We start from the raw sequence: 24,855 nt of genomic DNA, 5'->3' as shown, positions 1-24,855 counted from the left end.
TGGAGTGATGTAGCCACCTGGTGACAGGAAGTGTGTTATTTGCAGGATTAACAGGTAAAAATAAAGCAAAAAACAAACTTGAAAAAAGAAAATGAATGCAGTCACCACGCCAAGAACTAGTGAGCTGCAACATATTACATTTTTAGTTTTGGGTTTGGATAAACTTTATCCTATGGGGTGCTGTAATTCTGCTCAGGGTGAGTTTTTAGAGAGTCCTTTAGGATGTCAGTCACTGACAGTGGTGGTGGAGCCGGGAGGAAATGTACTCAAACACAGCATGGACCTGAGTGGGAGTCCTTATCTCCTACTTCTAACTCCCATCATCTGCTTACCAAGCTTTACTTTTCTTTTTATGAAACTTTCTTGTAAAATAATATAAACTGATAACAACATAGAATGGTCTCTTTATTATTAAAACTTTATTATTAATTGGAAGAAATACATAATTGAATTGATCTGGAATGCAAGGTTTTATTCTGCTGGGCTTCACTGAGCTGAAAAAATAATCTGTATCTCCCGTCTCTGGCAGGTGACAGCCGACCACAGAATTTGTATGTTTCCATCTCCCCGGTATTTGCATACACAGTGTGTGGGGGGAACACCTCCCCTGTCACTCTCTCTATATATCTCATTGTACAGGAGACGTCTTCTAGTTTGGATCTGACCCTCCAGAAACATCAAGATGCTTTCTCCCATTTATCTGCTGGCTGTCATCTTCATTTCTATTCAGGGTGAGAGATGAGGCTCCTTCCATCATCCTCTGCACATACATCTATACATTGTACAATACACACATCAGGATTGATAGGAAATCAATAATCAATATGTCTCTTCCCATCCTCAGGATCCTGTGGACAGATTGTGATGACTCAGACTCCGGATTCTATCTCTGTGTCCCCGGGACAGACAGTCACCATCACATGTACATCCAGTAGCAGCTTAACTAGTGGAGAAAAGAACTGGTTAGCCTGGTACCAACAGACACTCCACAAACCTCCAAAGCTTCTTATAAATTGGGCCAGTACTCGGCAATCTGGGATCCCGGACAGGTTCAGTGGTTCTGGATCTGGAACTGAATACAAATTAACTATCAATGGAGCAACTGCAGAAGATGAAGGAAGATATTACTGTCAGCAGACAGGGTGGTTCCCTGTCACACAGTGATACAGAGCCGTACAAAAACCTCCTTCCTCTTTTCTCAGGTGATATGAAGATAGCTGTGAAGAAACCTAATTGAGAAGTAAAATGTTTTTATTGATAACAAGCAAAATGACATGTGAAAAATGTTTCTGCCAGTAGATATCTATGATAACTTTATAACCTCCAGGCTCCTGCTATAGAGGACACAGAGACCATCCACCACCATTTTTAGGATCTACAAATTATATTAATGTACAGTCTACTAAGAGGTGTTGTTTAAAGGGTAACTACTTTTGTGGGGAAAAAAAACTAGCAAATAAAAAAAAAGTGTATATCCACTTCAGCTCCAGAAGGTTTACCCCCCTTGACCAGGCCATTTTTTGCGATACAGCACTATGTTACTTTCCTGACAGACTCCATGGCAGCAACGTGTGGGTTAAGTCCTGCCTCTACTACCCCATAGGACACTACTCCCATAAATCTTTGCTCCCTGCCCCTGGCCGTGTTCTTTTTTTGTCCTCCTCCGCAAAGACCTAGTGGTGGTCTTTCTACCTTAAGATGTTTGATCCCCACGATCAAGGTTGGCCGAGCTGCGACTTCGGATGGGATAGTAGCATTACTCCGCTAAGCCCTAGCTATTAGCAGGGTATGGAGTGGGGCGTTGGAAGAGGCGATGGAAGAAGCCGGTTTCCTGGCCACTGGCAGGCAAGGCTGCGCATGGGTTGGATAGCCAGCTATTAGCAGGTGACCCCTTATTGCCCCTGGGAAGTCCGGTGTTTTCATCCTACCTTCGGCCTTGATGATCGTGTCGGGAGTGGTGAGATTTTTCTGTTTGATCATGGCAGCAGTTTTTGTCTAATGCTCGTTTTTCCCCTCTCTGTTTGTCAATTTCCTTTCCGTTTTTCTTTCAAATACTTGTTTGTATACTGGCATGGCGCCTGGTTCTTCCTGCGTTCCAGCTGCTGTTCTTCTGTGTTCAGCCGTACTGCGCATGCGTGAGTACGGTACGAAACCGAGGCTTGGTTTCGCGCATGCGCGATAGCGGCAAATTGCCGCTAATCGCACATGTGCACTAGCGTACGCTCGGCGCGGCGGTGACGTCACGGGGGCGCCCTATTTAAACAGGGCAAATAGCCTGCAGGGAACACTTGCAGGCTATTATAGTGTCTTCCCCGTGCCCCCAGTAAGTTAGCTACTGGTAAGTAGCTTTATATACAGGTGGGCAGGCACTCCCTGTCTCATTACTAAAATTTTCATAATCTTACAGCCCGGATGGATATTACCAGAGATATGGATTCCCCACTGCCTGCCTGTGGTACCAGGACGGGTTACCTTCCCTGAGGGTCCAGTGGTTGGGGGGGTGGGGGGTAATTCCACAAGGTGAATGTTTCTCTAACTATTCTGTTTTCTGTGATTCTCTGTCTTTTTGCTTTAGCCCTTCTAGGACGGAACAGCGTCGCAGCTCGCACAAAGGAAGTGACTCTTCCAAATCGCATCACCGGCAATCCTCTTCCAAATCTAAACACTACGGTTCCTCCTCAAAATCAGGACACTGTAGCGAGGAACGCTCTCACTCCTCAGTGGCTCACTCCAGTCACTTATCCAGTGTCTGCTGGGGATGCAGAATACAAGTTCCTGCGGGTAAATCGTTGTGTGATCCCTGCTTCGTCAAGGCATCCAAGGAGAGAGGGGATACGGACCAGCAACTTAAAACCCTAGTTGAGAGGGTTGTTAAAGAATCGCTTAAAGGTATTGAAGCGGTCCAGTCTGACGTTCCTCAGGCAGAGCCATCATGTTCCCCAGTGAGGGAAACTCAATTGCAGGACACCTGGGAGTCCTCTTTACCTAGCCACCCTTCAATTGCCATCTCTGACAGTGACTCGGACGAAGATAATCCCTGTGTGGGATTTGACTTCACTCTGCTGCCTCCCTTGGTCAAGGCCATTAGAGAAACCTTAATTTGGGAGGATCCGGTGGCTGTTCCTCCCAAACAGAGGAAATTCTCCAAACAGCTGAAGAAGGAACGGGTTAACTTTCCATTCTTTACCGAATTGGGCGAGATCATCACAGATAAATGGAGCAAGGTGGAGAAGAAAAACTCCATGCTTACTAAAGTTTCAAAGCTCTATCCCTTCAAGGAGGAAGAAGTGAAGCATTTGGAATCAGCTCCATTGGTGGATGCAGCCGTGATGAGGCTGGTTAAACATGTGACACTTCCCTTGGAGGACACAGTGTCCTTTAAGGACGTCTTGGACAGATGGATTGATGCTGATCTGAGGAGAGTGTACCTTACAGCAGGCATGGCTTGCAAACCAGCCTTAGCTTTGGCAGCTTTGTCCAAAGCTATGGAAGTGTGGACGGATAATGTTCAGGATATGCTAAGGAATATCTCAGATGACGCGCGAAGAGCTCACCTATTCAGGAGTTGAGGCTAGCATCAGCCTTTCTAGGGGAGGCCTCGATTCATATCATTCGCCTTGCAGCCCAGGTAATGCTTTCGTCGGTCACCGCCAAGCGGGCTCTTTGGCTCCGTCCCTAGCTAGCTGACCCAGCTTCTAAGCAGGTTTGGTGCCGAATTCCCTATGGGGGTCTTCTCTATTCGGCAACAAATTAGACAAAGCTATTACGCGGACTACTGGCGGGAAGTCGGGGTTCCTCCCTCAAGATCGGCATCTGCAAGGCCAAAGAAGATCCTTCCCGAAGAAGCAATATCAGGATCGAGCCAGAGAGGCTTGTACTTACAAGCCAGGCTGGGAATTCTCCAGGTCCTGGAAGTCAAGGCAATCATCCTTCAAGAAGGCAGTGAGTCGAAAGGGGAGAGGCAACCTTCCAAATCTTTTTGAGATTGGGCCCACTCAGACAGGCCGTGTGGGGGCTCGTCTTTTCCACTTTCGGCACTGGGCGGCCTAGATTCACGACTTCTGGACCGTCAAGACGGTCTCCTCCGGTCATGCTTGGACCTTCATTGGTGCCCCCAGACTCAGGTGGGTCCCCACTTCTCTCCCGCCTCAGAAGAGAAAAGGACAATACTTTTAGTCTACGTATAATCTTTGTTGGCTCAAGGCGCTGTCAGCCCCGTTCCAGTCAACCAGCAAGGCATGGGAATGTATTCCCCCCTCTTTATGGTCCAGAAGAAAAGTGGGGCCTGGAGGCCTGTCATAGACCTAACTCATCTAAATCGCTTCATCAAAAAGGAAAGGTTTAAAATGGAAACACTCTCTACAATTCAACAGTCCGTGCAACCAGGGGACTGGATGGTGTCCATAGACCTCAAGGACGCCTATTTTCATGTTCCCGTCGCGGAAAACTATCAACAATTTCTCCACTTCTCCGTGGGCAAGCTTCACCTTCAGTTTACATGCCTTCCCTTTGGGCTATCAACTTCCCCACGTGTCTTCTCAAAGGTGCTGTTGGCAGTGGTAGCTCTCCTGAGAACCAGGGGAATTCACCTGCATCATTACCTAGACGATCTTCTCCTCTTGGCTCAAAACAAGGATCAACTTGTAGTACACAAAGCTCAGGTGATCTCCATATTACAAGAATTTGGGTGGATCCTGAACCTGGAGAAGAGTCAGTTAAATCCGTCTCAGTCTCTGGTGTTTTTAGGAGCCCTGTTCAATACAGTCAAAGGCACCATCTCGTTACCAGACGAGAAGATCTCGACAGTCAGAGACAGAATCCATCCGGCTCTTTCTGTTTCCCATCTTCATGCCCTCCAGTGCCTGAGGATCATTGGCACTATGGTGGCGACGATTCCGATGGTGAAATGGGCCCAATGGAGGATGAGGCCCTTTCAGAAGGGTTTTCTTCATCAGTGGAAGGGCAACAAAGCCCAGCTGATTCGAATTACTGCGTCCATGAGGAACTCTCTCCTGTGGTGGCTCCAGCGGGAGAACCTCTCCAACTGCCATTCCATTCTTCCCATCTCATGGGTAACTATAACAACGGATGCTAGCAACAGGGGCTGGGGTGCCCACTGCCTGGCGGATGTAGCTCAGGGCACATGGGATTTTCCCTCCAGAAGAATAGTGTCAAACATTCTGGAGTTGAGAGCAGCCTTCCAGGCCCTGCTGGCGTTTCGTCATCTCATTCAGGGAACCTCGGTTCTACTCAGGCTAGACAATACCACAGCAGTAGCATACATAAGGAGGAAAGGGGGTACTCGAAGTCTTTCCCTATTACAATAGTTGGAGCCAATTATGTCTTGGGCTCAGAAAAACCTGAAGGATTTAACAGCAGCATATGTTCCGGGGGTTCAGAACGTTCAGGCAGACTTCCTTTCCCAGATAATCCTAGACAATAACGAGTGGTCTCTCCACGAAGAAGTGTTCAAATGGATTGTAACGTTGGGTTTCTCCCTGGAAGTCGATCTGTTCACCTACCCCTGCAACAAGAAAATGGCGAGTTTTTATTCGAGGTACAGGGACTCTCAAGCTTATGGAGTGGACGCCCTGACGGAGAAATGGTGGTTCAACAGAGCCTATGCCTTCCTGCCAACTCCTATCATTCTTCAATTTCTCAAAAGACTCAGGGCGGAGACAGCAGAAGTGTTAGCTATAATTCCCTACTGGCCCAACAGGCCTTGGTTTCCTCTCCTTATGCTCCTCAGTGTCCGGGATCTGATTCCTTTACCATCCAGACCAGACCTTCTGTCTCAAGGATCGAGACTACATCCTTGCCCGGATCACCTGCGCTTAAGGGCTTGGCTTTTGAAAGGGGAAGGTTGGAGGCGCTAGGCTGCCCGGTTGAGGTCATTCCCACTCTCCTTAGTGCAAGAAGGAACAGTACCAATTGGGTATATGAGAGGATTTGGTCAAAGTTTACCAGCCATATGTCTTCCAGGTCCAACTCCTGTAATAGTCGATCGGTTCAGGACATTCTAAGTTTTCTACAAACAGGTTTGGATATCTCACTATCCGTCAGTTCTCTTCGTGTCCAAGTTTCTGTAATTTCTGTAATTTCTCTGGAATTGCATGGGCAAAGCATCCTCTGGTCCAACAGTTCTTTAGAGGGGCAGTCAGGCTTAGGCCACAGAGGAAACCCAGATACCCCAAATGGGATCTTCCGTTAGTTTGGGATTTCTTTTCACAACTTGATAAATCACTCTCAGTCAGAGAATTAACTCTCAAGACCTCGTTCCTAACAGCCATAACTTCGGCAAATCCAATCTCTGGGGTCTAAGGAACCTTTCATCACTTTTTTCCCATACAGAGTGGTCCTAATACCAATGCTGGGGACAAATCCCAAAGTTACCTCGGTCTTTCATGAGAACCAGGAGATCACACTCCCTTGAATTCTGCTTGGAGTCTGGATCCACACCCTCTTGATATGGGAGCTACTCTCAGGCAATATGTGGAAATTACGGCCTCTTTTCGTCAATCTGACTCTCGCTTTGTTCTCTTCCAAGGGAAAAATAGAGGCTCTAAGGCTTCTGTCAGAACTATCACGGCTTGGGTGGTCCAAGCCATCCAATGGGCTTACAGAGAGAAGGGCTTCTTTCAACTTCCTGGGCGGCCTCACGTCATGTTGCACCTGAAGTGATCTGCAGAGCAGCTTCCTGGTCTTCGATTCACACTTTCATGTCCCATTACTGTGTTGAACCAGCAACCTTATCTTCTGTCAATTTCGGTTTGAAAGTGCTGTCGGCCGACAGTGTTAAATAAATCTTTTGTTCAGCATTTAGCCCACCCGGCTGTGTACGGCGAGTTATTTTCCACAGGTTGCTGCCATTGAGTCTGTCAGGAAAACGGAAAATTCCTATCTAAATACTTACCGTAATTTTCCTTTCCTGATGGACTCCATGGCAGCAGCAGTTCTCTCCCGAATGGCTGAAGTAGGCTAGTTACCGAACACGGCCGGGGGTAGGGAGCATAGATTTATGGGAGTAGTGTCCTATGGGGTAGTAGAGGCGGGACTTAACCCACACGTTGCTGCCATGGAGTCCATCAGGAAAGGAAAATTACGGTAAGTATTTAGATAGCAATTTTCCGTTTTAACTGACAATTGCGCAGACATGCAACACTATACACAAATAAAATGTTTGTCCTTTTTTTCCCACAAATTGAGCTTTCTTTTGGTGGTTTTTGTGCTAAAAAAAAAAGCTGACATTTTTGAAAGAAAAACAAATGATATTTTATGCTTTCTCCAATAAAACACATCCAATTAAAAAAATGCAAAACATCTAATTTCTTAAGGGTCTTATTTTTTGAGTACTCGCCGATACCAATTACTATGGTTGCACCGATACCACTTTTTTAAGACCGAGTACAAGTACTCGCCAATACCGATTACCAATACTTTTTTTAATGTCATGTGACAGTGGCACTAATATGCAGCACTGATGGGCACTGATGAGGCGGCACTGATGGGTAGCACTGATGAGGAGGCACTAAAATGTAGCACTGATAGACACTGATAGGTGGCCCTGATGAGACGGCACTGAAGGGCACTGATGCACTGATGAGGAAGCTCTAAAAGTTTTTTTATTTTTAGTTTTTTTTACAATTTCTTTTTTTACAATTTTTTTTACAATTTATATTGTTTTGTTATTTTTATTTTTACAATGCTTTTTTGAGGGTAAATATTTATTATAATTCTTTATAATAAATTAGGATGTTTTACGATGCTTAGTTATGAATGGACAGAGGCAGTGATCACTGACTCTGTGCATTTGGAAAAGGAAGGAGCCGGTAAATACGTTATTTACCGGCTCCTTCCTCCGCTCTCCATCCTGACAGATCTGGGGGGGGGGGCCGGAGGAGGACCCGGAGAGAGTGAGGACCATATGGGGGAGCCGGAGAGAGCGAGGACCATACGGGGGAGTTGGAGAGAGCGAAGACCACACGGGGAAGCTGGAGGGGAACCTGGAGAGATCGAGGACCATACGGGGGAGCCGGAGGAAGTGAGGAGAACATGGGGGAGCTGGAGGGGATTTTGGAGAGCCAGGGAAGGAGAACACAGGGGATGATTGGTGAGATGGTGGGGGGAGGTACAAGCACCGATCTCCCTGTGTGGCTTTCAATAAAGCATTTGACAGCTGCGGGAGGGAGAGGAGGAGAAGCGGCTGTCAAATGCTTTATTGAAAGCCACACAGGGAGATCGGTGCTTGTATCTCCCCACCACCACCGCAACGATCACCTGTGAGGCTGCCCCCACCCCTCCCTGCTATGCTGAGGATGTCTGGCCTGATACAACATGTATCGGATGAAGCATCGGAGCATTTGCATGAGTACCGATACTAATGTAAATGCTTGGTATCGGCACCGATACTGATACTAGTTTTGGTATTTGTGCAACCCTACCAATTATGATACCTATAGCAACTTTTTATTTACACCTCAGCTGTAAGCAATGGTACAAAGCATTGAAAAGTTATTTTACAAATGAAATAAATAGATATTTTTTAATTCTGCGCTTTTTTCAATGCGAAACGTGTATATATATGTTAAAGGTGTAAAAATATTAATGAACAAAGCAAACAAAAAAAGTTTTAATTATTAATAGTTTATAAAATAGAAGTAAATAGAAAAAAAAATCATCAGGAAAATAATAATTAAATGAAGAAGGAGAATAAGGAGTTAATAAGTATGATTATAGTAAATTAAGGGTTAAACAGAGAAACAAAAAAATAAAAATAAAATACATTTTTTAACTTGACAAGGCTGCTTTTAACTGACTTAATTTGCGGACCGAAGTTCATCCCTTTGATCTGTAAATGAATAAACAGAAATATACACTGTTTCTTTTTATCTGTCTCTTTCAGCGCTGAGCAATGTTGTTGATAAACATTGCCGGCTGCTTTTTTTTGACAGCTGTGAGCAGAGAAAGGCTCTGCACTTTTTACATGAATCATGGAAATGCTGGATTAAGATAGAGTGGGGGATCACAATCTTAACAATTAATCGTGCAGCTCTATAAGATGCCTTACTTTACGTTATCAGATCCCTGTAAGGATTCATTTCAGTTTTGTCTTAGGTACACTGTAAAGCCTGTATTTTTAGATAACGCACAATGTATGATAGCCAGCAGATCAACACTCATTTTTATTTGGCACTTTAAACATTTTGTGAATTATTGGGCAGTGATTAACAGCAGCATTTTCCTGTATTTAAAACATTTACAACAGCACTATGAATATACAGTATGTGTCAATGGCTTGTTCTGGGGAGCGCTCCATTAGCACCCCCAGAACTATGACCAAACTGTCACAGACAACTCACTGTCAACAACTGACAATCAGGAGCTGGTAGGTGGGGTTCCCTATGACATCAGCACTGTGCAGCCAATCACAGTGCACAAGATGGTGAGCTTTGCCCTACTGGCTCCGGGCATCATAGCCTATTTTTTTTAAAGTATTTATATATTAATTTTCAATATATAGTTTTAACAGGCACTTTACAAAGTATCATTAAATATACACTGAGTGTATAGGCCATACGGCCAAACATAGTGGCAAAACAGTAACTTCCCCCAAATGGAGGAGAAAGTCATAAAATAACATAGCAAAATTGCCTTAGGTGGACCACACCGGGCCCAAACTATTTACTTATCAATCTTAAAAAACAGAGCAAACATCCAACAGCCTTACAAACCCAAACACACACATACACACTCATTCACCACTCAAACCACACCACCACCCGCTCCCTCACCATTAAACAGGAGAATCGGGAAGCCTACAACATGGCATTCAGCCAACCACAGACACAGTGGTATGGAAAGATAGATAGCTAGATAGATCACTAACTAGAGGGTGCTACACTGTATTTCTTCATTTTAAATTGGAGAATGGGAGGGTTATAACCCCTGTAATTTTTTGTCATCTGTTTCCCATTGGGGAGATATATCTTCACTTCCTCTGTCATAATTCAAATACAGGAAGTGAGAAGAAATCCATCCACAGTAAGGGAATCCCTGGTTGTCACCGGAACTAGTGTCCCCATTGGAAGGTTTTCCCTCTAGTCCTGTTCTTGGATCAACCCAGAGGCGTAACTAGAATCTTCAGGGCCCCGGTGCAAGAAACCATGAAGGGCCCCCACCAGTGGCGTTGCTAGGTCTACAAAAGATCTATATATCTAATAAAGATATAATATATATATATATGTGTATGTATGTATATATATATGTGTATGTATGTATATATATATATATATATATATATATATACACCGGTATATATATATATATATATATATATATATATAATATATATCGTTACATATCTGAATGCAGATCCCCCACTTACATCAGGGTCCCCAGGGATCCACCACCTACATCAGGGTCCCCAGAGAGCCCCCCCCTTACATCAGGGTCCTTAGAGAGCCTCCCCCTATATTAGGGTCCCCAGAGAGCCTCCCTCCTTACATAAGGGACCCCAGGGATCCTCCCCCTTACATCAGGGTACCCAGAGAGCCCAACTTACATCAGAGTTCCCAGGGAGCCCCTCCTTACATCAGGGTCCCCAAAGAGCCCCCCCCTTACATCAGGGTCCCCAGAGAGCCTCCCCTTACATCAGGGTCCTTAGAGAGCCTCCCCCTATATTATGGTCCCCAGAGATTCTCCCCTTACATCAGGGTCCCCAGAGAACCTTCCTTACATCAGGGTCCCCAGAGAGCCCCCCCCCCTACATTAGGGTCCCTAGAGAGCCTCCCCTTACATCAGGGTCCCAAGAGAGCCTCCCTACTTATATCAGGGTCCTCAGAGCCCCCCTCATTACATCAGGGTCCCCAGAGAGCTCCCCTTAACATCAAGGTCCCCAGAGAGCCCCTCCTTACATCAGGGTCCCCAGAGAGCCTCCCCCTACATAAGGGTCCCTAGAAAGCTTACCCTTGCATAAGCATCCCCAGAGAGCCTCCCCCTACATTAGGGTCCCCAGAGATCCTCCCCTTACATCAGGGTCCCCAGAGAGCCTCCCCTTACATCAGGGTCCCCAGAGAACCCCCCTTACATCAGTGTCCCCAGGGAGCCCTCCTTACATCAGGGTTGCCGGAGAGCCCCCCCTACATTAGGGTCCCTAGAGAGCCTCCCCTTATATCAGGGTCCCCAGAGAGTCTCCCCTTACATCAGGGTCCTTAGAGAGCCTCCCCCTATATTAGGGTCCCCAGAGAGCCTCCCTCCTTACATCAGGGTCCCCAGGGATCCCCCCTTACATCAGGGTACCCAGAGAGCCCCACTTACATCAGGGTTCCCAGAGAGCCCCCCTACATTAGGGTCCCCAGAGAGCCTCCCTTACATCAGGGTCCCCAGAGTCCCCTCCTTACGTCAGGGTCCCCAGAGACCCCTTTCCTTACATCAGGGTCCCCAGAGACCCCTTCCCTTACATCAGGGTCCCCAGAGACCCCTTTCCTTACATCAGTGTCCCCAGGGATCCACCACCTATATCAGGGTCCCCAGAGAGCCCCCCCTTACATCAGGGTCCCCAGGGATCCACCACCTATATCAGGGTCCCCAGAGAGCCCCCCCTTACATCAGGGTCCTTAGAGAGCCTCCCCCTATATTAAGGTCCCCAGAGAGCCTCCGTCCTTACATAAGGGACCCCAGGGATCCTTCCCCCTTACATCAGGGTACCCAGAGAGCCCAACTTACATCAGAGTTCCCAGGGAGCCCCTCCTTACATCAGGGTCCCCAAAGAGCTCCCCCTTACATCAGGGTCCCCAGAGAGCCTCCCCTTACATCAGGGTCCTTAGAGAGCCTCCCCCTATATTATGGTCCCCAGTGATTCTCCCCTTACATCAGGGTCCCCAGAGAACCCTCCTTACATCAGGGTCCCCAGGGAGCCCTCCTTACATCAGGGTCCCCAGGGAGCCCTCCTTACATCAGGGTCCCCAGAGAGCCCCCCCCTACATTAGGGTCCCTAGAGAGCCTCCCCTTACATCAGGGTCCCAAGAGAGCCTCCCTACTTATATTAGGGTCCTCAGAGGTACCCCTCATTACATCAGGGTCCCCAGAGAGCTCCCCTTAACATCAAGGTCCCCAGAGAGCCCCTCCTTACATCAGGGTCCCCAGAGAGCCTCCCCCTACATAAGGGTCCCTAGAAAGCTTACCCTTGCATAAACATCCCCAGAGAGCCTCCCCCTACATTAGGGTCCCCAGAGATCCTCCCCTTACATCAGGGTCCCCAGAGAGCCTCCCCTTACATCAGGGTCCCCAGAGAACCCCCCTTACATCAGTGTCCCCAGGGAGCCCTCCTTACATCAGGGTTGCCGGAGAGCCCCCCTACATTAGGGTCCCTAGAGAGCCTCCCCTTATATCAGGGTCCCCAGAGAGTCTCCCCTTACATCAGGGTTCTTAGAGAGCCTCCCGCTATATTAGGGTCCCCAGAGAGCCTCCCTCCTTACATCAGGGTCCCCAGGGATCCCCCCTTACATCAGGGTACCCAGAGAGCCCCACTTACTTTAGGGTTCCCAGAGAGCCCCCCTTTATTAGGGTCCCCATAGAGCCTCCCTTACATCAGGGTCCCCAGAGTCCCCTCCTTACGTCAGGGTCCCCAGAGACCCCTTTCCTTACATCAGGGTCCCCAGAGACCCCTTCCCCTACATCAGGGTCCCCAGAGACCCCTTTCCTTACATCAGGGTCCCCAGAGACCCCTTTCCTTACATCAGGGTCCCCAGAGATCCCCCCTAATATCAGGGTCCCCAGAGACATAAGCTAGCAAGTGGGTGTGGTGCTGCGCTAATCCTGGTAACTAAACAAATGCATGAGTGCAACCGTGCTACAATGTTGATGAGTCAGAGGCTAGTCGCCTAACGTGAACGTGGGGTGTGAATAATCATCAAACACCATTGTAAGAGAATAAAAATATAAATATACTCCGCCCAGTGTAAAAAGTGACTAAATTGGGTAAAAGTGTCTGGACTATGAAAATTGCAATAATAGCATCAACATAAGCAGTTAAAAGGCATGCAGTGTCGGACTAAACATATAGTGCATATGTAGGCAAGTGGGTGACTAAAACATTTATAGCACAATATACAACTTCCAGAAAAATAAAAATAAAACAAAAAAGTGCAATGTTACACTGTACGTCTGGAGAGATCACAATGCCTGTGGAAATGCAAAACAGTGTCCAGTGCAAACAATTAGTGCTCAAAAATTGTCTAAAGACATAAATACAGTCCAAAGAAAGGTGGCTTGTGTAACAGCCCCAGGGACAGGCACCTTCCACTGTCAGCAGTGTACGAGCTCACCGCTCGTTTGGTTATATGCGCCCTCTGCCGTTTTTACTGTGTGAGTACCTTCTTTTACCTTTGAATATAGTTTAGATGTTTTAAAAATGACTACACTATATGGCATCCTTTTTCCCCTTTCGGCCGCCATGCCCCCTGTGGACCTGAGGCATATAGAGACATAGTCCGGGACCCAGGACCAACCTCCATAGGAGCTGCCATAAGCGGTGACTGACTTATGCTGTAACCTCAGTATAATGAGGTAAGGGGCCATTATCCATCAGTGTAGGATTGCTGCATGAAGAGGACTGGTCTATACACTTCACACTTTTCACCTATTCAAAGTGACTGATTTTAGAATCAAGTTTGCTGCTTGCATCTCACTGTTTGGCACTTTGAGGATTGATGAATGATTGGAGATTTTGCTGTTACACAAGCCACCTTTCTTTGGACTGTATTTATGTCTTTAGACAATTTTTGAGCACTTATTGTTTGCACTGGACACTTTTTTGCATTTCCACAGGCATTGTGATCTCTCCGGACGTACAGTGTAACATTGCACTTTTTTGTTTTCTTTTTATTTTTATGGAAGTTGTATATTGTGCTATTAATGTTTTAGTCACCCACTTGCCTACATATGCACTATATGTTTAGTCCGACACTGCATGCATTTTAACTGCTTATGTTGATGCTATTATTGCAATTTTCATAGTCCGGACACTTTTACCCAATTTAGTCACTTTTTACACTGGGCGGAGTATATTTATATTTTTATTCTCTTACAATGGTGTTTGATGATTATTCACACCCCACGTTCACGTTAGGCGACTAGCCTCTGACTCATCAACATTGTAGCACGGTTGCACTCATGCATTTGTTTAGTTACCAGGATTAGTGCAGCACCACACCCACTTGCTAGCTCTATTAGGGGCCAGGTTGGACCCCATCCGGTGCAAGCAGCTTCTCCCCTTAGTACTATACTGACTACATGGTAGCACGGGAATAATACACTTTACAGGGTCCCCAGAGAGCCCTCCTTACATCAGGGTCCCCAGAGAGCCTCCCCTTACATTAGTGTCCTCAGAGGGCCTCTTCCTTACAATAATGTCCCCAGAAAGCCCCCCCTACATCAGGGTCCCCAGAGAGCCCCCCCCTACATTAGGGTCCCTAGAGAGCCCCCCCTACATTAGGGTCCCTAGAGAGCCCCCCCTACATTAGGGTCCCTAGAGAGCCTCCCTCCTTACATCAGGGTCCCCAGGGATCCCCCCCTTACATCAGGGTACCCAGAGAGCCCCCCCCAAGACATCAGCACCACACCCACTTGCTAGCTCTATTAGGGACCAGGTTGGACCCCATCCGGTGCAAGCAGCTTCTCCCCTTAGTACTATACTGACTACATGGTAGCACGGGAATAATACACTTTACAGGGTCCCCAGAGAGCCCTCCTTACATCAGGGTCCCCAGAGAGCTTCCCCTTACATCAGGGTCCCCAGAGAGCCCCTTCTTACATTAATGTCCCCAGAAAGCACCCCCCATTACATCAGGGTCCCCAGACTGCTGCCCCCCCTCCTTCAAGAGGTTCCCCATGTACCTGGCTGGTGGAGGTGGGAGGAGGCGATCAGCAGCTTTATGGTGTCCACAGGCAGGGAATCTCCATGAGGCTTGTAGTTCTTCTCCTGAGTGTATACAGTGGAGAGGGGAGGGGCCTCTGACCCGGGCATGTATCAGCAGCACAAGCAGAGCCGACTCACTGAAAGTGAAACTGATACCAGCCCGGCCCCTCCCCTCTTCTCTCCACTGTTTACACTGACCCTCGGGAAGAGAACTACAAGCTGCAGGGAGATTCCACCGCCCACAGGAACAATAGAGCTGCCGATCGCTGCCTCCCACCTCCCCCCACTGCATTCCAAACGGCAAGCCAAAGGTGCAGGGAGAGATGCCGGGTCTTGGGTCCCCCCACAGCGGCAGAATGGCAGAGCCCAGTCGCAAGTGCGACTGCAGCGACCCCTATAGTTCCGCCACTGGATCAACCCAAAATGTAGGATTTTCTTTCACTTTCTCTCTCTCTGATAATGGCAAACAGGACAAATACAGAGGGTGAATCACTCTAACAGGGGCACAGGCAGCAATAAAAAATGACAGGTGTTCTAATCCCTCTCCATTCTTTCCAAAACTAAGAAAGACAGTAAATAAATCTAATTGGTGGGGGCTCCCAATGATGTCAGCATTGTGCAGCCAATCACAGTGCAACAAGATGGTGAGCTACAGTATATGCGTTCTTGGCTCCAGAAGCAATTTAAAACAAATGGTGTAAAAGAGTTAAAGGATAACTAAACCCCATAACAAAAATCAAATATATTGCAGATTGCAGTCCTTAGATGTGTTGGCTGCATTGGTTTTCTTTTTTTTTTCAGGCTAAAAACATTTTCAGAAAATACCCGTTTGTTGATCTTGCCAGAAATGTTGTTTAGTTGTCACTTCCTGTGAGCTGTACAGAAGAATATTTTCTTCCCAGCTATCATCTGTAAACTACCAATCGCCCTGATCAAGGTATACGAACATAATTGTCACCCATATCAGGAGAGCTGCCTAAGGTGACCACCATGACTCCCTCCATAGATATAGTTGGTGGAGTGATGTAGCCACCCAGTGACAGGAAGTGTGTTATTTGCAGGATTAACAGGTAAAAATAAAGCAAAAAACAAACTTGAAAAAAGAAAATGAATGCAGTCACCACGCCAAGAACTAGTGAGCTGCAACATATTACATTTTTAGTTTTGGGTTTGGATAAACTTTATCCTATGGGGTGCTGTAATTCTGCTCAGGGTGAGTTTTTAGAGAGTCCTTTAGGATGTCAGTCACTGACAGTGGTGGTGGAGCCGGGAGGAAATGTACTCAAACACAGCATGGACCTGAGTGGGATGATTGTGGGATTGTTTGACACAGTCCTTACCTCCTACCTCTAACTCCCATCATCTGCTTACCAAGCTTTTCTTTTCTTTTTATGAAACTTTCTTGTAAAATAATATAAACTAATAACATAGAATGGTCTCTTTATTATTAAAACGTTGATATTAATTGGAAGAAATACATAATTGAATTGATCTGGAGTGCAAGGTTTTATTCTGCTGGGCTTCACTGAGCTGAAAAAAAAAAATCTGTATCTTCCGTTTCTGGCAGGTGACAGCCGACCACAGAATTTGTATGTTTCCATCTCCCCGGTATTTGCATACACAGTGTGTGGGGGGAACACCTCCCCTGTCACTCTCTCTATATATCTCATTGTACAGGAGACGTCTTCTAGTTTGGATCTGACCCTCCAGAAACATCAAGATGCTTTCTCCCAGTTATCTGCTGGCTGTCATCTTCATTTCTATTCAGGGTGAGAGATGAGGCTCCTTCCATCAACCTCTGCACATACATCTATACATTGTACAATAAACACACACATCAGGATTGATAGGAAATCGATAATCAATATGTCTCTTCCCATCCTCAGGATCCTGTGGACAGATTGTGATGACTCAGACTCCGGATTCTATCTCTGTGTCCCCGGGACAGACAGTCACCATCACATGTACATCCAGTACCAGTATTACTATTGGAGGCTACAACTATCTAGCCTGGTACCAACAGAAAACCCACCAACCTCCAAAGCTTCTTATCCATGGTGGCAGCACTCGGCAATCTGGGATCCCCGACAGGTTCAGTGGTTCTGTATCTGGAACAGAATACAAATTAACCATAAATGGAGCAACTGCAGAAGATGACGAAGGAAGATATTACTGTCAGCACTATAAGAGCTTCCCTCTCACACAGTGATACAGAGCCGTACAAAAACCTCCTTCCTCTTTTATGAGGTGATATGAAAATAGCTGTGAAGAAACCTAAATGAGAAGTAAAATGTTTTTATTGATTACAAGCAAAATGACATGTGAAAAGTGTTTCTGCCAGTAGATATCTATGATAACTTTATAACCTCCAGGCTCCTGCTATAGAGGACACAGAAACCAACCACCACCATTTTTAGGATCTACAAATTATATTAATGTACAGTCTACTAAAAGGTGTTCTTTAAAGGGTAACTCTACTTTTGTGGAAAAAAAATAGCAAATAAAAAAAAGTGTATATCCACTTCAGCTCCAGAAGGTTTACCCCCCTTGACCAGGCCATTTTTTGTGATACAGCACTATGTTACTTTAACTGACAATTGCGCAGACATGCAACACTATACCCAAATAAAATGTTTGTCCTTTTTTTCCCACAAATAGAGCTTTGTTATAGTGGTTTTTGCGATATAAACAAAAAAAACAAAAAAAAAAACAATATTTTATCCTTTCTGCTATAAACAAAATCTAATTTCTTCATTAATTTAGGCAAATATGTATACATATTGCTACATATTTTTGGTAAAAAAATCCCAATAAGCGTTCATTGATTGGTTTATGCAAAAGTTATACAAATTGTGGGATTCTTTTATTATTATTTTTTTTCACTAGTAATGGTGGCAGTCAGCGACTTATAGTGGGACCGCAATATTGTGGCAGACAAATCGGACACCTAACTGACACTTTTGGCACTTTTTGGGGACCAGTGACACCAATACAGTGATCAGTGTTAAAAAATATGCACTGTAACTTTACTAATGACACTGGCAGGGAAGGGGTTAACATCAGGGGCGATCAAAGGGTTAAATGTGTTCCCTGGGAGTGCTTTATAACTGTGTGGGGGTGCTTGTACTGTGGACCCCAATGTGATGAGTTACCTGCTGGTTTCATATATCTCCTGAACACGAGGTGAGATCTGCCTGCAAAAGATCAGGCACAGTGGTGTAGTGGATAGCACTTTCACCTGGCAGCAAAAGGGTCGCTGGTGCAAATCCCAACCATGACACTACCTGCCTGGTGTTTGCATGTTCTCCCTGTGCCTGCATGGGTTTCCTCTGGGTACTCCGGTTTCCTCCCCCACTCCAAAAGACATGCTGGTAGGTTAGTTGGATCCTGTCTAAATTGGCCCTTGTAGGTGAAGGTATGAATGTGAGTTGGGGACCTTAGATTGTAATCTCCTTAAGGGCAGGGACTGATGTGAATGTACAATGTATATGTAAAGCGCTGCATGAATTGACAATGCTATATAAGTACCTGAAAATAAAATAAATAGTTACATTCTCTGTAATAAACTAAATTAAGAAGAGTGGGACCCCCTTATTATGACAATGTAAGATAAACTTGGGGATGCATATGCAAAAAATCCCCCTAGAAAGAGGGAACAAAGTCCCTCTTCCTCCTCATTTGTCCCTCATTTTGGTCTGATCGATATAGTTGTATATAAAATGCACTTTTTATCTTTCAAAAAGTGTTTCCCAGAGCTAAACCTTTCATCTGATTTCTAAATTGCTGCATCTGTAAATGTCAAAAGCCATTATAAAGCAATAGTAGTAGTAAAAAAAAAAAAAATCACTTTAAGGGGGCGTGGCAGGGGGTGTGTCCTATACCTACATATTTTTGCTAATAGGTGTCCCTCGTTCCCATCTCAAAAAGTTGGGAGGGATGGGTAAGAAATTTGGAGGGATGTGCTAGGAGTGGTGATTTAGAGAGATTTGTGTTGGGAGTGGTGATGGGGGAAGAGGATTTGTGCTGGGAAGGGGAATTTGGGGGGTGGCAGGGGGTAAGAATTGTTCTAGGAGGGGAAATTTCAGGAGGAGGGTGCTAGGAGTGGTGATTTAAGGAGATTTGTGTTGGGAGGGGGAATGGGGGAAGATGATTTGTGCTAGGAGGGGTGATTTTGGGGGTTTGATGTAGAAGAGGTGGTAGAGGGGGAGGGAAATTCTGCTAGGGGAAACTTTTTTTGGGGGTATTTGTGCTAGAAGAGTAAAAGTGTGGGGAAGAGGATTTGAGCGGGGGGGGGGGGGGGGCGGTTGCTAGCAGTGGTGATTTAGGGGAATTTGTGTTGGGAGGGGGAATTTGAATTTTGTAGAAGAGATGATATGGTAGAAGGGGGAGGGGAAGTGTGCTAGAAGGGAACTTTTTTGGTGGATTATAGGAGGGGACATTTGGGGAGAAGAATTTGTGCAATGAGGGGGGATGGTGGGGGGATTTGTGCTGGGAGGGGGGATAGGATTTGTACTCAGAAGGGGAATTTGAGAGGTAGAGAATTTGTGCTAGGGGGAGGGCATAGATTTGAGATGAAAGGGGGGATTTTAGCAGGGGGTAGATTTGTACTGGGAGGAGAGGGGATTTATGCTCAGGGGGCAAGCATACGGATTAGCCCAATTTAATTTTTTTGAGGGGGGGATTTTTGCTGACAAATAAAGCTTATACATCTTTGGAAGGGCGCAGTTTGGCATGTTTGCCCTGGGCTCTAGGTGACCTTTCCCAGAGCTGCTTACAGGAGTGCGTTGTTTCTGTGCCCTTATAGTGTACAGAAAACATGCTGACTGTGTCATTTTGTAATAGTATAATTGTGGTATAAGAGATAAGAATACAAATCAATTAATAAGGATGCAAATGTCCTCAACCACTATGATACATTCTGAAAATCCATTTTTTATAAATATAATACTCATGGGTTTAAATTCACAAAGAGTTGTAATAACACTGTGTGGCCACTAGATGGTGGAATATCACATTAAATTGAAAGCTGTTCAGCAATGGGGTTGATTTACTAAGGGCCTGTTCACACCACATGCCAGTGCAGGGCTTTTTTTTCTGTGTCAAAAAGGCAGGATAAGCAGGTTATATGGGTTCCAATGGCATCGTTCACTCCAGTGCAGTGTGTTTTAGTGTTTTTCAGTTTCAGAAAAAAAAGTACAACATGCTGCTTTTTTTTCTGCACAGAACTGTACTGGAACATGGTCAAAGGCATAAAAAATTCCATCAAAAATGCATCAGACCCCAGTACAGTGGGAAAAAAACAGCAAAAAAGAAAAAAAAGCATCTGAAATGCACCTAGAAACGCATCAAAATGCATCAAAATTGCACCAAAAATGCATTCAATATACGCATGCAAAAACGCAACCAGAACTCAAACTGGAGAGTGCAAAATCTGTTGCAACTCTGCATAGAAACCAATCAGCTTCCATTTTTTTTGTCAAAGCTGACGTTAGAAGCTGATTGGCTACTAGGGATGAGCTTCGAGTTCGAGTCGAACTCATGTTCGACTCGAACATTGGCTGTTCGCAAGTTCACCGAACAGCGAACAATTTGGGGTGTTCGCGGCAAATTCGAATGCCGCGGAACACCCTTTAAAAGTCTATGGGAGAAATCAAAAGTGCTAATTTTAAAGGCTAATATGCAAGTTATTGTCATAAAAAGTGTTTGGGGACCTGGGTCCTGCCCCAGGGGACATGGATCAATGCAAAAAAAAGTTTTAAAAACGGCCGTTTTTTCAGGAGCAGTGATTTTAATAATACTTAAAGTCAATCAATAAAAGTGTAATATCCCTTTAAATTTCGTACCTGGGGGGTGTCTATAGTGTGCCTGTAAAGGGGCGCATGTTTCCTGTGTTTAGAACAGTCTGACAGCAAAATGACATTTTGAAGGAAAAAACTCATTTAAAACTACCCGCGGCTATTGCATTGCCGACAATACACATAGAAGTTCATTGATAAAAACGGCATGGGAATTCCCCAAAGGGGAACCCCGAACCAAAATTAAAAAAAAAAATGACGTGGGGGTCCCCCTAAATTCCATACCAGGCCCTTCAGGTCTGGTATGGATATTAAGGGGAACCCCGGCCAAAATTTAAAAAAAAAAAATGACGTGGGGTTCCCCCTAAATTCCATACCAGACCTTTCAGGTCTGGTATGGATTTTAAGGGGAACCCCGCACCAAAAAAAAAAAAAAAAACGGCGTGGGGTCCCCCCAAAAATCCATACCAGACCCTTATCCGAGCACGCAACCTGGCAGGCCGCAGGAAAAGAGGGGGGGACGAGAGTGCGGCCCCCCCTCCCTCCTGAACCGTACCAGGCCACATGCCCTCAACATTGGGAGGGTGCTTTGGGGTAGCCCCCCAAAACACCTTGTCCCCATGTTGATGAGGACAAGGGCCTCATCCCCACAACCCTGGCCGGTGGTTGTGGGGGTCTGCGGGCGGGGGGCTTATCGGAATCTGGAAGCCCCCTTTAACAAGGTGACCCCCAGATCCCGGCCCCCCCCCTGTGTGAAATGGTACTACCATTTCACGAAAAAAGTGTCAAAAATGTTAAAAATGACAAGAGACAGTTTTTGACAATTCCTTTATTTAAATGCTTCTTCTTTCTTCTATCTTGCTTCATCTTCTGGTTCTTCTGGCTCTTCTGGTTCTTCTGGTTCTTCCTCCGGTGTTCTCGTCCAGCATCTCCTCCGCGGCGTCTTCTGTCTTCTTCTCCTCGGGCCGCTCCGCACCCATGGCATGGGGGGGAGGCTCCCGCTCTTCTCTTCTTCTCTTCTTCTTTTCTTCTTTTCTTCTTTTCTTCTCTTCTTCTCTTCTTCTTCATTTTCTTCTCCGGGCCGCTCCGCAATCCATGCTGGCATGGAGGGAGGCTCCCGCTGTGTGACGGCGCTCCTCGTCTGACAGTTCTTAAATAACGGGGGGGCGGGGCCACCCGGTGACCCCGCCCCCCTCTGACGCACGGTGACTTGACGGGACTTCCCTGTGACGTCACGGGGAATGCCACAGGGAAGTCCCGTCAAGTCACCGTGCGTCAGAGGGGGGCGGGGTCACCGGGTGGCCCCGCCCCCCCGTTATTTAAGAACTGTCAGACGAGGAGCGCCGTCACACAGCGGGAGCCTCCCTCCATGCCAGCATGGATTGCGGAGCGGCCCGGAGAAGAAAATGAAGAAGAAGAGAAGAAAAGAAGAAAAGAAGAAAAGAAGAAGAGAAGAAGAGAAGAGCGGGAGCCTCCCCCCCATGCCATGGGTGCGGAGCGGCCCGAGGAGAAGAAGACAGAAGACGCCGCGGAGGAGATGCTGGACGAGAACGCCGGAGGAAGAACCAGAAGAACCAGAAGAGCCAGAAGAACCAGAAGATGAAGGAAGATAGAAGAAAGAAGAAGCATTTAAATAAAGGAATTGTCAAAAACTGTCTCTTGTCATTTTTAACATTTTTGACACTTTTTTCGTGAAATGGTAGGGGTACTTATGTACCCCCTTACCATTTCACACAGGGGGGGGGGCCGGGATCTGGGGGTCACCTTGTTAAAGGGGGCTTCCAGATTCCGATAAGCCCCCCCGCCCGCAGACCCCCACAACCACCGGCCAGGGTTGTGGGGATGAGGCCCTTGTCCTCATCAACATGGGGACAAGGTGTTTTGGGGGGCTACCCCAAAGCACCCTCCCAATGTTGAGGGCATGTGGCCTGGTACGGTTCAGGAGGGAGGGGGGGCCGCACTCTCGTCCCCCCCTCTTTTCCTGCGGCCTGCCAGGTTGCGTGCTCGGATAAGGGTCTGGTATGGATTTTTGGGGGGACCCCACGCCGTTTTTTTTTTTTTTTTTTGGCGCGGGGTTCCCCTTAAAATCCATACCAGACCTGAAGGGTCTGGTATGGAATTTAGGGGGAACCCCACGTCATTTTTTTTTTTTAAATTTTGGCCGGGGTTCCCCTTAATATCCATACCAGACCTGAAGGGCCTGGTATGGAATTTAGGGGGACCCCCACGTCATTTTTTTTTTTTAATTTTGGTTCGGGGTTCCCCTTTGGGGAATTCCCATGCCGTTTTTATCAATGAACTTCTATGTGTATTGTCGGCAATGCAATAGCCGCGGGTAGTTTTAAATGAGTTTTTTCCTTCAAAATGTCATTTTGCTGTCAGACTGTTCTAAACACAGGAAACATGCGCCCCTTTACAGGCACACTATAGACACCCCCCAGGTACGAAATTTAAAGGGATATTACACTTTTATTGTTTGACTTTAAGCATTATTAAAATCACTGCTCCTGAAAAAACGGCCGTTTTTAAAACTTTTTTTTGCATTGATCCATGTCCCCTGGGGCAGGACCCAGGTCCCCAAACACTTTTTATGACAATAACTTGCATATAAGCCTTGAAAATTAGCACTTTTGATTATTCATGTTCGTGTCCCATAGACTTTAACGGTGTTCGCATGTTCGAACGAACTTTTTTCCTGTTCTCATGTTCTGGTGCGAACCGAACAGGGGGGTGTTCGGCTCATCCCTATTGGCTACCATACACAGTTGTGCCTGATTATGCACTCTCCAGTTTTAGTAAATCCCCTAATGTTTTAAAATATTACATCATTATTATTATTAATATTAAAATATTATTATTTGTAACATTGTAGCAGAGGGGTATTTGGTTTGGCGATGAAGTAGCTAAATGAAAACAACAGATACTAAACTTGTAATGTACGAAACATAATATTAAAAGGTAAGAACTATGCTAGAGGGTTTTAAGGATAATTTAAAGGCTGTGAGCATATTAAAACTATACACATAAACCAACATATATAGTATTTGCATACAGCAAAATGATAGAATTGTGAAGGGGAAATATTGGAAAAGGCACTAATATTAATAAAGCGAGTGTATGACTGTAGATGGGAAAACCTGTAAGACAGTTCTGATGTCTAATTTATTATTCAAAGTAAATGGAGTCATGAAATCTATGTATACAGAATTTGCTGTGTGTCTTCATCATTCTCAAAGACACAATAAAAAAACACTGTAGTTGTAATTTTAGTATTTCCTATGATCTGCAGCTCCATCTAGTGGCCATATTATTTTTTTATTGCAGTATTTCAGAAAAATACCACTTTATGGAGCCAGAGCTGACGGTCATGGGAAATAAACAATATAGTGATAATTTGTTGCGCCTGTGTAAACGCCAAAGACATCTGCACAGCAATTTTTTTATATATATTGTCCCCATATTGTTTAGTGTGTGATTTCAGAAAGTTTTTATATTACATAATTTCAGGAATCTCCCTGCCTGAGGAAGTTTGGCAGAAATGATTTAATTGCAAAGATGTTTAGGTCTTCTATTGCATTTTTTTAAATATATTTTTTAAGTGAAAAATGCCTTAGGACACAATGAGGCTGCAGCACTGCTCCTCTCACTTCCTGGTAGAGTTGCCACCTCATCCCTTTAAACCCAAACACGTATTAATTACACAGGTTCTGTGGCTGATTAAGGTGGTAATTTAACTCACTTAGTGCCTTATCTGCATTAAATTAGCCTCAGAACCTGTGTAATTAATATGTGTTTGGGTTTAAAGGGATTAGGTGCCAACTCTACTTCCTGGTCTCACAGTAGACACTGAGGGCATTGGTAACCATAGGCTCCTGCTGCTGCCAGTCAAACTCCTGTGAGAATAGAGCAGGGGTGTGGCTTACAGGCACTGTGTGTGTCTATGAACGAACACAGCGTGGCTCGGGAGCATGTGCGCACGGGTGCCTCCTTAGCACACTGCTTGCTATGGAGTTACCCAGAGGAGGGAGGAGTGGACAGCACCAATAGGGTATTGCCAAAGAGGAGGTAAGGGTAAGGACCTGTTATCGTTGCACTGAGCAGGTAAATACACTGAGCAAAATGATAAACTCAACACTTTTGTGT

The 24,855-nt window shown here is 45.8% G+C and overlaps 1 gene segment (V, D, J or C); it reads left to right on the top strand.

The window, feature by feature from the left end:
* The first annotated feature begins 659 nt into the window (after positions 1-659).
* LOC141125623 (immunoglobulin kappa variable 4-1-like) lies at positions 660-1,179 on the top strand. The segment is given in 2 exon segments: positions 660-731; positions 845-1,179. Coding segments are annotated over 2 exon segments (369 nt in total).
* Positions 1,180-24,855: the final 23,676 nt, after the last annotated feature.

Source organism: Aquarana catesbeiana, linkage group LG01, assembly GCF_042186555.1.
Source record: "Aquarana catesbeiana isolate 2022-GZ linkage group LG01, ASM4218655v1, whole genome shotgun sequence".
NCBI classification, from domain to species: Eukaryota; Metazoa; Chordata; class Amphibia; order Anura; family Ranidae; genus Aquarana; species Aquarana catesbeiana.
The sequence above is the reverse complement of the archived record's forward strand: the minus strand, read 5'-3'. Positions and strand labels throughout refer to the sequence as shown.